This window comes from Polypterus senegalus, chromosome 6, assembly GCF_016835505.1.
Source record: "Polypterus senegalus isolate Bchr_013 chromosome 6, ASM1683550v1, whole genome shotgun sequence".
NCBI classification, from domain to species: Eukaryota; Metazoa; Chordata; class Cladistia; order Polypteriformes; family Polypteridae; genus Polypterus; species Polypterus senegalus.
In genome coordinates this window covers 126,098,122-126,114,451 of record NC_053159.1, presented here as the reverse complement: position 1 = coordinate 126,114,451, position 16,330 = coordinate 126,098,122, and the positions used below count along the sequence as shown (strand labels likewise).

Sequence of the window (16,330 nt, the reverse complement as noted above, 5' to 3'; positions counted from 1 at the left end):
GTACTTTTTTTAGAATAAAATAAAGGTTGCATGTTTAGTAGTTCAAAACAAATGAATGGATGTGATTTTGACTCAATTTATTTCCAGATTTCTTTCACTGTCATTACACATTTAAGAAGTTATTGTTTACACGGGTAAAACCAGAATAACATTTTCATTTTATATAAGAAGTCTTGCAAATGTTGAAAACCAGAGACAGAGGCTCCTCTGTACATGTAGATCATGCAGCATTTGCTGAGCAAAGACAAAATGGAACGTCCTGTTAAAGATTAAGAGGGCACCTGTGCTTTTTATTCCATGCCAATTAGATCTGTAATACACACAACACACACACAGAAACCTGGGAGCACTGCAGACACTGTCAGAAAAGGGACTAAGAACTTACTATGTCTCTAAGTCTGTTTGTCTGTCTTTTCAGGAGAAGCCAGAAGTATGTTACAAAAGACACACCCTAGAAAGGCAACTGGAGGTGCATGGGAGGCAGCTCATCCCTGGAAGGTCAGAAAAGGAGGTGGAACCGAGGTAAGATTTATCAGATTCCTCTAGAGACAAGAATTAAGCCTGAGAGTTTGTTCTAGGCATCCCAGAAGGACAAGAAAATTCCTTTAAACACTTATTTCTAGACGAGTCTCAATCTCTTAACTAAGTAAAGAAGAATACATAGCACGAGCACGCCGGATTTTACAAATGTATTCCATTGTCTTTGTTTGAGACGGAGTGCTCTTTTGTATACATATTTTTGTGTTTATTATTGAAGTCTATGAAGTGTCCTTTATGTACTAGGATAGCACTAAGTGGGGAGCAAATCGCTCAATGGAATGTGTACCACATGGTAACTTTCCATTATCCTAACAATTATCTATATAAGCATCTATCCATCCTTTATCCAGTCTACTTAATCAAGTTTTGGTCACAGGAGTCCAGCACCAAGCACAAGGCTGCAATCACCTTTGGACCATGGACAAGCCAATCCATAACACTGAATACTCCCATAAACACACCTACATGAACTTAAACTGCATGAGTATTATTCCCAAATTGGAAAACAGTAAATCCAGGGAAATAAAAATGGGTTTAAAAACTTGCAAATGATGCCATTATGTAGAGAAAAACCAAAAAGGAGTGTATCTACACCAAAAGCCTGAAATTCAAGCATCAAATTCAAAACAAAAGGCAAGTATCATAACCAAGGTATATGCTCAAAGGTCTAAATCTGTCTACTTTCCTTTCTCTTGCTAACAGAATTTTATTTTGGCAGATTCCAAGCAAGTATACAAGGTGTGGCATGTTATTGTTATGGACACTATAAGGAAGAAAAATGCCTAAGAAAAAATACTGAGACTTATGAATAGGCAAAAAGATGTGTTCTCTGGATAGGCAAATGTCAGAAATTCCAGGATGAAACTAAAGAACTGACCATCCAAAAAAAAAAACAACCATAAAACTAAAGTAAAAAAAATATGTTTCAGAAAGATCTTAATAATAACTAGAAATATTTACCCTTAACTACAATAAATCAGAAGAGAATTTAAATAATTAGGAGTTTAAGCCAAAGCTTGGATTTACCTTAAATAGGGAAGGTGCCAAAAGATAAAGCCATGTCCTCTTGATTGTCAGCGAACATAGTTGTCTTAGAAAATATAGTATCATGAGAAATGAGCATGAAATAGTAGCAGTCTTGGGAAACAACAGCTGCATGATTGGGTTGAAATTATGACATTTTCATAACAAAATATTTCAGCAAGTGAAAACACAAACTACACTGAAAATGGCAAAAAAATTACATTCAGAGGTTTAAAACAGTGGATTCAGGACAGCAGCCATCTTTGATAGGGGTGGCCCGATAACATCAAGGGTAACTTACCTCGTGACTAGTTTAAGTCTCCTAAAGGATATACTTGCACCCTGTTTGGGATAAGCGTCGATTCCTGGCCCAGACTGGAGGCCATAATGGATTGACACTTTACATGGAGGCATAATCTGGCCAGGAAGGTTCTCGTTTATTATCGCAGTTAAGGTGGAAGATTAATGGATGGACTGGGGGAGGCTGTCTGTCAAGAACAGTCCCAGTATGACAGATGGCAGTACTACTCTGGCTTAGTCCCAGCATGGACACACACCCAGGAATCCATTGGATTTGTAGACCTGTAGGACAACCCTTTCATGATTTTTGGGTACCACCAGAGGGTGCTGCCGGAACTAGAGGTCCTTGTTTTGAGAGCCTTCTGCATGATCTGGAAGTGCTTCCATCCAATAGTGCTATGACACTGGAAGTACTCCTATGTCCAACATAAAACAAGCCACTCAACCTCATGGAAGATGGAAGGGGACAATGCTTGTCTGGAAGAGTGTAGATGGAGATTACTGAGTTTATGCTAGAGATCATTTTGCACTTTGAAAGAACCTGCAAAAGGTACTATTATATAATAAAAGTCACTTGATTTGAATCCTTGATTGTGTACACACACTTCTTTCTGGGGCCTAGGGTCTGGGGTTCCCCCTTTTGATCACACTAGCAACAGGGTCATTGATGTAAATGATATAGCAACACCATTAAAAAATACAGAACACAACGGCAACATGGTAATGTCAAAAAATAAAAATAAACAAGAATAAAAATAACAACAGAAATGAGGAAAATAAACATTAACTAGTTTTGGAAGTTTAAAACACATCCATGACAAGTTTGAGTGTGGATTTATGTGTGAATGAAACCTGATGTCCTCTCCAGGACTGGATGGGAAGGCTCACTATGTACTGCGATTTGGGGAACAAAGCAAGATGGAAAGTTTAGCATGCTAGCTTTGAGTAATGAACTTTCTAGGCTACACAGCGACTCTGCTCTATAACTGTAAGGGCTTTGTACTTGGCAGTATATTCATATGAATTATAATCTAAACAATACACTTAATGAACTTTTCAGTTTTAGGAGAGTCTGACAATAGTTGTCAATGGCCACATCTGTGAAGGAATGGGGGGTGTTTTCCTTATTACTTTTGTTAAAAAAGGATAATACAATCCAGTAAATAATGGGTAAGCTTGCATTTGGCCGTAACTAATTTATGCAATGTTTTGCAAAATAAAAATAATAAAAACATGAAATATTAGGAATTAAAATGTGGTTGCCAAAGAAATGTTTCAGTTAAGATAGTGGGGGAGAGGATCAGGTCAATTAATTCACTATATAACAAGAAAAGGATGCTTTCTGGACCCTGGCTAACAAACATGAAAGAGGTTGGGAGCATATGTTGATCGCATGTTGTCACACCCACCACAAACCGCCTGGATTGGTATCTGAGGGCAGCGGGTGACACCTCGGAACAACACTAGGAACAGTATGAGGTTTTTTTATGGTGAATAGAGTTCTAATCTTGCCACTGATCCCCAAGTTTTCCATGTAAATTGAAGGACCAGTTTGCAGGGCTGGATGCAGATTAACATCATACCCTGGATGATGCCATTGCTGGTTAAAGGGCCTTGCTCAAGGGGCCAATTGAACAAAGTCACTTCTGGCATGTACAGGATTCGAACCAGCAACCTTCCAATTGATGCTGCAAATCCCTATCCTTACAGCCCCCATTCCACCCAAACATGAAAGGGTGGTCACATTTTGAAGACAATGGTTGTGCATTGCTAAGCTCGCTGATCTCACAACTGGTTAATGTGATCAACGAACATCCTAATAAGATCATGAGAGCTATGTACAGGAGTACTTCACCTCAAATAAAAAGTGTCCTTGGAGATTTTCTAGCTTCCGGGTCAATAAACACAGAAGTGCTCTGGTAGTCCCAAGAAGGACTAAAGGAAACATTCATGCATTAGGAGACCTTAATGCTTCTAGCTCGACGTCTTTACTGACCAAAAAATACCAAAACTGATACTTTAAACAATATGTTGTATAGCACACATCTATTCATGTTCTATCCTTTTTCCAAATTGATTATCTAAATTAAGGGTGTGAGGACCTGATGCCTATTCTGATAGCAGCAGGTGGAATGCAGTAAGCAAAGCTGGATGGGGTTTCATTCCATTGCGGGCCACACTGATTCACACTAAGCTAGACACACTAGACACTGCAAAAATGCCAGTTAAACTAACTTGTATGTCTATGGGATGTACATTTGGAATAGTGTAATCCAGGGCAGCACCATGTATAGCCCTCAGTCATCACAGTTTATGAAACTCCTATGGAATACATGCATTCATTTAACTACTTACATAATATACTCAGAAGCCCACCTTCCTCAAAGTCTATGATGAATTTATAACTAGCATTTTATGATTGTGTTTTTTCAACTTGAGCAGTTTAATAAGAACTTTTCATGTGGATTGAGGTGCACCCACAAATGATGCAGCTACCATGTAACTTGTTTTAGGTTTTCGGATCTGATTACTGTCTTACAGTTTGATCATATTACTCACTTTAACTTTCATTTTTAACAATTTCTCCCATTCTTGCATCTCTGAATACAGCCATAATATTTGTGGTCATCTGCTCTCACCTTTTCAGCCAAATCATCAATCAATCAATCAATCAACATTTATTTATATAGCACAAATTCATACAAAAAAATGTAGCTCAAAGTACTTTACAAAATGAATAGAAAAATAGAAGACACAATAAAAAATAAACATAAGTCAACATTAATTAACATAGAATAAGTAAGGTCCGATGGCCAGGGTGGACAGAAAAAAAAAAAAAAAACTCCAAAAGCTGGAGAAAAAAAATAAAATCTGCAGGGATTCCAGACCACGAGACCGCCCAGTCCCCTCTGGGCAATCTACCTAACATAAGTCAAACAGTCCTCTTTGTATTTAGGGTTTTCAAGGAAGGACCTGATGATGATGGTCACATAGACTTCTGAATTTCAGTCCATCAATGTTGGAGCATCATGATGCTTTGAGTAGGTGGTGGTAGCACAGGCCGCCACCACAAAGAAACCGGAAAAAGAAACAGAAGAGAGAGTTGGGGTCGGTACGGATTTTAGAGCCACTGTGAATAGTTATTGTGATGAATTGAACATACAGAGTATCAGTATTAAGTTAAAGTGAAGTTATGAAAAGGCCATGTTAAAGTAATGTGTTTTCAGCAGTGTTTTAAAGTGCTCCACTGTATTTGCCTGGCAAATTCCTATTGGCAGGCTATTCCAGATTTTAGGTGCATAACAGCAGAAGGCCGCTCATTTGAAGATCTAAGGTTACGATTTGGAATATAAGGTGTCAGACATTCCGATATATAAGATGGAGCAAGATTATTTAAGGCTTTATAAACCATAAGCAGTATTTTAAAGTCAATCCTGAATGACACAGGCAACCAGTGTAGTGACATCAAAACTGGAGAAATGTGTTCGGATTTTCTTTTCCCAGTTAGGATTCTAGCAGCTGCATTCTGCACTCGTTGCAAGTGATTGATGTCTTTTTTGGGTAGTCCTGAGAGGAGTGCGTTACAGTAATCTAGTATACTGAAAACAAAAGCATGAATTAATATCTCAGCATCTTTCAATGATATAAGAGGTCTAACTTTTGCTATGTTTCTTAAGTGAAAAAATGCTGTCCTAGTGGTCTGATGTATATGCGATTTAAGTCATCAACGTTTATCAATGGTGATACTATAATATTTTGTTTAGCAGTGAGAGCAGAGGTAAAAATAGATGGGGTAGAGTCAGCAATGTCTTGTCAGTGGCCTGGCCAGGATCCTCTCCAACATCACAATCCTAACATTATGATAAATAATTTGAATATCTTTCTTTCCAAATTTTATTTTTGTCCCAGATGATTAAAATATTAACATGGAACAGAAAAGAAGGAAAGTGTACACATCAATAAGAAATTTGTAACTGTTATCTAAAATGGAAAGTCAACACTAACCCATTATACACCCCTCCAGTTTTGATGTCACTACACTGGTTACCTGTGTCATTCAGGATTGACTTTAAAATTCTGCTTATGGTTTATAAAGCCTTAAATAATCTCGCTCCATCTTATATATCGGAATGTCTGACACCTTATATTCCAAATTGTAACCTTAGTGAGTGTCTCCTTAGAATTCCAAAAGCTAAACTTAAAAGAAGTGGTGAGTCGGCCTTCTGCTGCTATGCACCTAAAATCTGGAATAGCCTGCCAATAGGAATTCGCCAGGCTAATACAGTGGAGCACTTTAAAACACTGCTGAAAACATATTACTTTAACATGGCCTTCTCATAACTTCACTTTAACTTAATACTGAAACTCTCTCTTCTGTTTCTTTTTCGGGTTTCTCAAAGCATCATGATGCTCCAACATTGATGGACTGAAAGCCAGAAGTCTACATGACCATCATCATCAAGTCCTTCCATGAGAACCCTAAATACAAAGAGGACTGTTTGACTTATGTTAGGTAGATTGCCCAGAGGGGACTGGGCGGTCTCGTGGTCTGGAATCCCTGCAGATTTTATTTTTTTTCTCCAGCTGTCTGGAGTTTTTTTTTCTGTCAACCCTGGCCATCAGACCTTACTTATTCTATGTTAATTAATGTTGACTTATTTTTATTTTTTATTGTCTTCTATTTCTCTATTCTTCATTTTGTAAAGCACTTTGAACTACATTTTTTTGTATGAAAATGTGCTATATAAATAAATGTTGTTGTTGTTGTTGTTGTTGATTCTTAAGACTGGAAAGATAACAGAATACACCATTTTGGAGTGATACAATATAAGAAATGACAAAGATCTTTACTGTGTCATTTTTGCTTTCAGGTTTAGGAAATTTGACTAAAAAGATACATGGCTAGACCTTTGGCTTTTACAGCACTTATATTGTGCTGATCAGGCACTTCAGAATAAACAAATATGGTAAAAGCAGAAAGTTTAAGCCTGAGTGGTGTCTTTTAAAAAACAGGAAAGAGTCTATATGCATACAAATGTGACATACTAACATCACCTTAATAAATCATTCAGTTTTAAGGCTTAGGGGCAAGAGGCCCAAGGACGCTACATTATCTTTCATTATCATTATCAATGACACTGAACAAGGTCTAATACTCTCTAGAAATAATTTAGGTGGCCAACCAATACTTAATAAATGCATGGTAGAAAAGTAAAAATTCAAATTGATTTTTGTATACCTTCTGAATTGCAAGCATTATTTAATAGGTTATGCTCACTCAATAAAAATAGTAATTACTTTACTTTACTGTTGACAGTAATTTGAACTCCATTTCATTCTGATACTAAACATAAATTATATCGTGGTAACTTAATCAAGATAGTTGGGTCACTTGATTTCTCTCCACCTTCATTTGAAATAGGGTGTCTAAGTTCCCGTCCACTTAACATATCTGCCCAAGTTCATGGCTCATTACCTGCCCACTGAGGTGCAGGTCTGTGGTGCAGAAACCCTCACTTAGAGTGAGGATTATTTCATTTGAAAAAACACAGTCTTACAATCAAAACAATCTCTGTATACAGGCTTTGGGTCCATGATATAACAGCATTTTTAAATTAATATTGCCAACAAATAATGAGATAAAACTATCTGGAACAACTAAAATGTCAGAAATGTTGCCAATTTAAAAACTTATATTCCTACTTACATTTAGTAAGTGTATGTTACAAAAGGGGGTGGCACAGTAGAGAGACTGTAACACTCTTGCCTATCAAAAGCAAGACCAGGGTTCATGTTCTGGGTGGGCCCTTGATGGACTTTTCATGTTCCCCTGATGTCCGTGTGAATTTTCTCTCACAATCCAATGTGGTTTAAGTGAATTAGAATTGCTAAATTGGCTTGTGTGTGTGTGTGTGTGTTCACCCTGTGATAGGTTGGCATCCTGTTCAGGCTTGTTGCTCACCTTTTGCCCAGTGCTGCTGGAATATGCTCCAGCCCAGTACAACCCTAAATTGTATTATGCAGATCTGAGAATATATGTATGTATGTATGTATGTATGTATGTATGTATGTATGTATGTATGTATGTATGTATGTATGTATGTTTCAGCAGCTTCAAAGGAAAACAGTATGGTCTTACATTATGGTCTTATTACAGACAAGACAACTTACAGCAAGCAGAAAATGTCGCTTCGTGGCAGCACTCAAAATACTGAAAATACATAACCTACAAATTAAATGAAAAATATTAGAATCAAGAAGGAGAGAACCTTGTTGTTTCCTGCTGGAGTGGATACCAACCCTCTGTTTAGTGTTAGATAAGTACAAATAATGAAAATTCTACATATCATGAAATAGTTTAGGTGTTCTTATTAACACAATAGCCTAATCCTCTCAGGAAAGGCAATTAACAATCCTGAAAAATATTAGGTAATATCCTAAAATTGTCCTAAAAAGGTAAATTGCAGGGTGTCATGGTAAATCTTTACAGCATAGTGAAATGGAATTTGTCTGAAAGTCTAGTCACTATGCAGTACTAGAATCCGAAAAACAAACCTCTGAATGGCAGTAGTTTGAAACAAATTGCGAGGTTGTTTAAGTAGTAGATGCTAGGGCTGCTGCTCCATTGATTAGAGGACCTTGGTTTAATCTCCAGTCTAGTCACTAATTTAATGGAGTTTGCACTTTCTCCCAGCATCTGTGTGCTATCTTAACACATCCCAAAGTTAGATTGGGTTAGGTGAATGTTGTCAGTGTATCCAGCAAGAGTATGTGCTGCTTTATTATCCAACAATTTTTAGCTATTATGCTTTTACAAGTTTAAGTAATACTGTATTGCTGACAACAATTAAACATTATTGTTTCATTCTAAACACTTTCACAGCTAGGAATTATCAATAAAGTATTTGGTTTTAAGATTATTTGAAATTATTCAAATTTCTGCCTCTTTTTTCTGTAATAGAACTTGATAGTGTTATATAATTAACAGTTGTGGCCTGGTATGCCGACCCACTTGTGGCCAAAATCATGAAATTTTATTAATATGTAAAAGAAAAATGAATTATTATTTAACGGAGTAAAAATCATGAAATGAGAATAAAATATTTACTCTCTTACCGATTGGAGTATTCCCATTAAACTGAGGTCCTCTATGCTCAATGAGTATAGAGACAAAATAAACAATCCATTCGTTTTAACTGACATTCTTATAGATAAAAAAAACTTGTTTTAAAAAATGACTCACTTAAATAACAGGAAAAATCACGTGAAAACTAAAGTGTTATGTAATGGGTCATAGTAACTCAACCTTCACCTAAATACCAACATTGGTGTTATGAATAGATTTTTTTTTTTAATAGTTTGTTTCTGCATGTGAAAGAAAGTTTACTCGATCAAAAATAATGTAATTTATTGAATTAAATTATTAAAATTAAATACTGAAATAATAATGAATTATTGAAATTAAAAACCACAACTTTCTTGATATTTTAGTTTATAATTTAAAAACAGAATAAGAATCTGAAAATCAAACAACATCACATTAAAGTTCGATAAATCCTAAAAAGAATGATACCAACCATATACACAGTATGTAGGTTTTAAAGTAAGCCCGATTTAAAGCGTGACAAAAAAGTGACTTAAAAATGTCACATAAAATCGTTGCACCATTAGGCTTAGGATTTTATATACAGAGAGTAGATGTCACAACAATATGAATTCAAAAATAAAACAACATCATAAACTTCTCATCATATCATAACATTAAATCCTGGTAATCCGTTTCATGCTTTATTCTGTCCATCCCAGCAGCACTTGGTGCAAGGCAAGTGGCAGCTCCGGAGAGGGTGCCAGGCCTTCAGAGGGCATACTCATTCACACAACAGCACTCACGTCTATATAGGGGCAATTTGGAATCACCACCTAACCGGAGCTGCACATCTTTGGGGATGGGGAATCAAAACTAGACTACGTTAAAGAAAATCCATTGACACAACAACTGTGCGCAGCAGCACTAACCATGCTACAATATTCTAAATCTCTTGTATTTAATTCTTACTGCATGTAGTATTTAATACTTTAGTGGTTAGCTCTGCTGCTTTAGAACCGTGCGGACCTGCGTTTATTTCTCTGCCTTGTCACTGCTATTGTCTCTATCAATTGTGTGTTTGCACATTGTATTTATGTACCTTTTAGCTAATAAGCAGAACCCGGTGGTCGAGCTGCCCCTCTTTTCTTCTAAGGCAATACAAAAAATTCTTTCAAGAACTTTTAACTAAAATAACGTGAAATAAGTTTTTTATTTAAGCAAATAACAACAACCGCTGCAAATATTCATAGTAATAACGTCTTTAAACGATACTGTTTTTGAAAAATTATTAAGCAAAGGCAAAAGCTGTGCAGTCCTAAACTGGCGTGGAGTAAGTGAATGAGGGTACAAGTGTGCCCTACAATGGACTGGAGTCCTGTCCGAGACTGGTACTGGTCCCTGCAGCCTTTTACTAGATAAGCACGTTAGAAAATGAAAGAGCGAATAAATAAATAGAATTCCAGAATTCGCTATTTTCTTTGTGCACGTTCTGGTTGATTTTCTTACCAGTACATCGAGTTGATCTTTTTCTGTGAACAGTTGGCGTTTGTTCTTGTTCACTGCCAAAGTGTATACTTTGCACTTCGACTCGCTAACAGTGCCCATTAGATACCACTTTGTCCTCATAAGTGTCCGTTTGAAGTCTTAATCTGTGTTAATGGCGTTGATTTAGTAGGACGAACGTGTCCCTTTGAAGCACAAAAACCGCAGTGTATGTATAAAAAGTGCAGAATTTCTCGAAGTTGTTAAATTCTATCGTTTTATTAAAGATGACGTAGTGATGATACTGCAGTCCACATCTTCGGCGATTCGGTGACTGTGATAACTATATGTCTGAGTCTTCTCTTTGTCTTGTGAAGTGAGAGGAGCCAGACGCAAATGGTGTTCAGTCCGCTTAGTCAATCATCAAGACGTCAGGGCTCGTGTCATGACTTGCAAAGTGCTCGACTTGTCACATTAAGGTGAGTCAGAAACAAAGCTGAGCCTAAAATGGCCCGCCTTTGACCTCCTCTAACTCACCCACTGCATTTGAAATGCAGGAATGATTGATGAATTGTGTTAAACGCCTCTGAATGGATTAGACATTACTGACATTAGCAATCAAGGTGCACTTCGTTATTAAACCGATTGTGAGAACAGCAAGCACTTCAAAGAGCTCGATGGACATTTAGCACCCAAACTGCGCTGCAATGAACAAGGGGGAGGCACTCATTGGAGGTTAACTATCACTATAAAAGTCCAAGTCAAAGTTACATTTGGAGCAAAAGCAAAAGCGACAAAGGACTTTACGAGCAGGCGATGGCCTTTCAGTGGAATTCTGTGTGCTTTAACGCGGAAAGAAAGTGGGAAGCGCAAACCGGACAGCCGCATTCAGGTATGGTGATATTCGAAAACTCTATATACTGTATACATAATTAAGTAAGGTCATGTTTTGTAGTAAGGAAACAACCCGCGACAGACTATTGTTCTGTCTAAGGTTGGCACATGCCATTTTCTGCAAAGTTGTAATGTTAACAATGGGCTTCAGGAAGTAAAACATCGACTGTGAAAAATGTTAACTATATGAACTGTTCAGTTGTTTCAAATCAGAAGGAAATTTAATTTTTAAACTGCAAAAACGAATACATAGTCTAAAACACTGAGTAGGCTAAACATCTTTATTTCGTGGACAGAGTAGTACTTATAGGCTGCGGCCACACTGCTCTAGAGACTTGCAAATTCACATCGTGTCTAAATGCGTTTTTGTCTGGGCACTCCTCTTTTCCTTCTGCATCCCAATTCCAGAAGGCTGGAATAAACGATCCTTTGTGAGTGAAATGGCCCTACAAATAAACTGGCAAACTATCCAGGGTTGACTCCATCCTTGAGCCTACTGTACCCGGTAGACTCTGGTCACCGTGACTAACTTAAGTTTAAGATAGATGGATGTGTATTTTGCAGATCATGTACCTTGTGTGCAGGTGTTTTCTTAACAAAAATCCGTGTACCATTAATTTGTTTTTTTTTAAATATTTTGAAATTATTTTATACACTAAATATAATGCATTACATTTGAATGATTAGCAGCTTTTAATTGATATTACATCACATAATGATCCCAATAACAGACTTTAACAATTCTGAAGAAAAAGCAAGTTTCTTTCCTAATTTTCTTTTCAACCATTACTGTTTTTTCATTTGCAGATATACACTGACACAGGACTTCACTAACTCCCCTTTATTGCATATAAATTGCTCTGTAGATTCACATCAAATACTCACTCATGCATGCACTTCTTGAAACTGTTTTGTTTTTATAGGGTTGCTGAAGCTGGAGTCTATCCCGGTAGGATGGGACACAATACTGGAGCCATCCCTGGGCAGGCACCAGTGAGCTTGAATAATGTATTTTATTGTCTCATGTGGTATGTGGACTAACTAAATTTTAAACACTGTACTGTAATAGAAACCTCTTACTGTTACAGTGTTTTGAGTTATGATAATGCAGTGTGATTTCAATTATTTTAATCATGGCCAGAATGTTGGGTTCAAATCCCAGCCAGTGGAGGGTTTGGGTAGAGTTTATTCCAGTTACCTCTCACATCCCACATTTATGCAGGATAGGTTTAACTGTATATTGTTTCAGTGTAGGTCTGTCCTGTCCAGGGGCAATTCTGACTGGGAATAACTCGATTTGGAAAATGAAAGAATTAGCAAAATGTAGCATGGCACAATGGCAAGAATTTCCCTGTGGCACCATGGCCCTGGGTTTGAATTTCACCATACAGACTACCTATCTGCATGAGGGTATTCTGGTGTCTTACATGGCACTTCACAATTAAGTGTGGTAGGTCCTGTAGACTCTGTGATGGAATGAGGGGATCAACAACCAAGGTTGGTTTTGTCCCATACTACTAAATACTCTCAATGCCTTTTTCACCCAAATGGGGTAAGCAAGAGGTCAGGCAATGGATGGCTAGGTCATTTAATCAATATTTTTAATATTGTTTAAATTTGGTTTTCAATTAATAAATCAATTTATTTTTTATAGCATCTTCTGAAGTGAGAAAAATCACGGAGTGCTTTGAACAGCAGTTAACATTTTACTATGGACTGAACTGTAAAATACTAAAGATTAAATAGAGGTCATTTGGTAGCTTTTAACTGACCCTATGTGGGTGAATAAGTGTGTGTGTGAGTGAGAGAGAGAGAGTAGCATCCAATCTGGGGTAGGTTCCTGTCCTACACCCATTGTTTCCAGAACAGGCTACTCTGAATTGTAATTAAGAGGGTTTGAAAATTGGAAGTTCACTTACCCATAGAAATCTACCAAAAAGACAAGAAGGAGACCGAGGCAGAAAATAACTGATGACAAAAGTAGGAGGAGAGTATCATTGTATAGAAAAGTAGTCTTTGGAATGTGTCTGAAATTTGACCTAGAAATAAAGCTGAATGATACTTACCAAGAGGTCACAATAATATCTGGAAAAAGAGACCCCAGAGGTGGGAATATTGCATTCAATTATTTTGTTATTGAGTTTTTTTCCCTAGTGTTGATAATTTTATTTGCTATATTTAATACTGGATTAAAATATGTATATATGCATTACCAAACCTGGTTCATTTTATTTGAGGTCATGGGATGTTAAGGACTACTCTAGCAGCAATAGGTTCAAGGCAAGACCAGTCCGCTCCGACCCACTACCACTCACACAGGGTCAATTTGGAATTGTCAATGAACCACATCTTCATGAATTTGGGAATGTGGGAGGAAAACATGATTACTCTGAGAAAGAAACAGACAGACATGGAATGTACATGCAAACTCTACACAGAGCCATGAGCCAGGAGTGCTAACTACTACATTCAATTGTAATGTGACAAAATGATTAGGAATCTATGTTAAAATAATGAAAATTTGTAAAATTAAATCCATAGGTCAACAGAGGAAGCTGAAGGCTGAGAAACTGCGCCATGGCCCGCTCAGGAGGAAGCGCACAGTATTCAGTAAAGAACAACTGTCCCTACTGGAGAAGGCTTTTACTGTAAATGCATATCCTGATATCAGTGCCAAAGAGGAACTGGCCACAATTACAGGTCTCCCAGAGTCTAGGATACAGGTGAATCTCTAAATAATATAATTCCTTGGGGTCTGTCATTCACACAGTAGAGAAAAAAAAATTGGAAAGATGCTACCTGATTAAAACAAGTGCATTAAAGATAATAAGTAAGAAAAACCCGCAGTAGCAACTTGAATGTTGTTTTTATAATGCTCATTTTAGGATCCATTAAATCTAGTTAAAACTTGCAAGGCCTGGTGTCCATCTGGGTAGCTTTGGGGCAGCAGGTACCAGACATGGACAGAATGTCAGTCCACTGCCAGGCACACTCACGCAAACACCCCAACTCATTATAACTGAACTAAATAACCCAACATATGCAAAATGTGAGTTAAAATACATAAGGTCTTTGGCAAATTGTGTATGGCTGTTTTTAAAGCTGTGTTAATATTTTAAATTTTTGTATTAATGTATGATATTTCTCTTTTCTCTTGAACAGATTTGGTTCCAAAATAGGCGTTCTAAGTACTTTAAAAGTAAAAAGCATGTGGCTGCTAAGTTTCACAATCCAGCATCACTGTCGGACACAATGTCTGATGTTCTTCCTGGTGGTAGTACAGTTTCTAACTCCATGTGGCCACAGAAGAATTTAGCTAAAACACAGGAACAAACCACATCATATTTCAAAAGTACTAATGGCCATGACATCCTGCGATCCTGGGTTAAAGAATGCAATACTCCAGTGCCACAACGAAACAAGAATTATGCACAAAGCACTCGTTCATGGATCTATGCTGAGAAGAGGCAATCTGTCACTAACTTTCAGACCCATCAGTTGGAAAACTATATTCAATGTGGAAGTCTGAAAAATAATACTTCATGCTACCATATTGAGAACAACACACAGAATTGCCATTGCTCAAGGTTTATGTACAACACTCAGTCAGTAAGCTCTACTCAGAGTCCACGACTGGAGAGCAATGTTAAGACTGGACAGTTTGGGAGTGATGGATATTACAGCTCCCCAGATCATTATGCTAAATTCAGACACAGAAGCTATGATAAGGCCGTACTTCCAGAGGGCTTTGGTCAATGTGATCCACTGATTAGCCCAACTCAGCCAGACCAGTGTGGGAACTATGCATTCACCAGACAATCAGAGAGTCCTTCATTGAGCAGCCCATCTGGAAGCTCCTGCACAGCTGACCAGACTGCATCTGAGCAACTAGAGCATCTAATATTCTGGAGCGACCTGGAGCAGGATGACCTCTTGAGCTACCCAACCAATTATTTCTTTGACATCTGTACTGACTTCTCTCTGAATGATTATGATTTTTAGAGGCCGATATTGATAATTGTTCCTTTTCTTGCTCCTCCAGGACTGTAATTCAATGTAACATATAACCCACAGGACAGCTTTGCCTAAAAAGAATCACTCTTCTGAATTCTTCACCTTTTTTACAGAATGAAAGCAGATATCTTGTGCTGTAATATAGCAGCAGAAGTACAGAATACTTGAAACTTTATTTATGAAAGATCAAAGAAAATTAATTTGTGTGTAATAATCTATTTTGGAGATGGGGAACTTGTTAAATGTTTCCATTAACCATTTAATTTGTTAAAAAGTTAAACATTATACTTGTAAGTACTAAAATACCTTGTTCATTATTTATTTTATTTAATGTTTGGATTGTGCTAGCAGAGAAAATAAATGATTGTTACTTATGTAAGTAGTCCTCCCATTTCCCTGAAACAAGAAAGAAATGGGGCTTTGAAGATAATGATCTATATGAATCTTAAATATAATGTGAAATGTAAAGGGTTAAGTGTGTACATGCATATTCTGGTTTGGGAGGTCAATACTGAGGTTACTGCATGTAGTTCTGCAGAGATTACATTCAACTTATTTGTTTCTTATATTCTTCTCAGAAGGTAGGCTTAAAGCATAAGCATGGATGTAGAATAAATTTCAAAGACCTTTCAATGTTTGGGGGGCAAAAGTCGGTTTACAGTTCTAAGTATAAGCAATTTGAGCACTTACGAGATTGTACCTAACTTCACTGTCCTGTTGTGACATTCTTTTGAATTTATAAAATTAATAATGCTATTGTAATAATCATAACCTGCATGTCTTTTTCCAATCAAACAATGGTAAACCTACTTTTGCTCACCCCTGTTTATATGTATAGGCACCATTATTATTCCTCCCCACTCTGGGAAGTAGAGAACATAAAGTCAGCTCAGATTAGGCCAGTTAACAACAAGCAAGTGAAGCCAAATTTTGGTAGACAAAGATTCTGGATATAAATAATCTTCTGTGGGACTCAGAATCATTTGGAAA

General features: G+C 37.1%; 1 protein-coding gene across 2 annotated transcripts; it reads left to right on the top strand.

Moving 5' to 3' along the window:
* The first annotated feature begins 10,917 nt into the window (after positions 1-10,917).
* Positions 10,918-15,976, top strand: LOC120531567 (homeobox protein unc-30-like). Of its 2 annotated transcripts, XM_039757085.1 has the most exons (4): positions 11,260-11,324; positions 12,250-12,354; positions 13,868-14,049; positions 14,489-15,976. In XM_039757085.1, the coding sequence occupies exons 2-4, from the start codon at positions 12,333-12,335 to the stop codon at positions 15,326-15,328; spliced, it is 1,044 nt and encodes a 347-aa protein (XP_039613019.1). In that variant the 5' UTR covers positions 11,260-11,324; positions 12,250-12,332; the 3' UTR covers positions 15,329-15,976. The 2 variants fall into 2 exon arrangements, with proteins under 2 accessions (XP_039613018.1, XP_039613019.1); XM_039757084.1 differs by lacking the exon at positions 12,250-12,354 and having other exon boundaries at positions 10,918-11,324.
* The last annotated feature ends 354 nt before the right edge of the window (positions 15,977-16,330 follow it).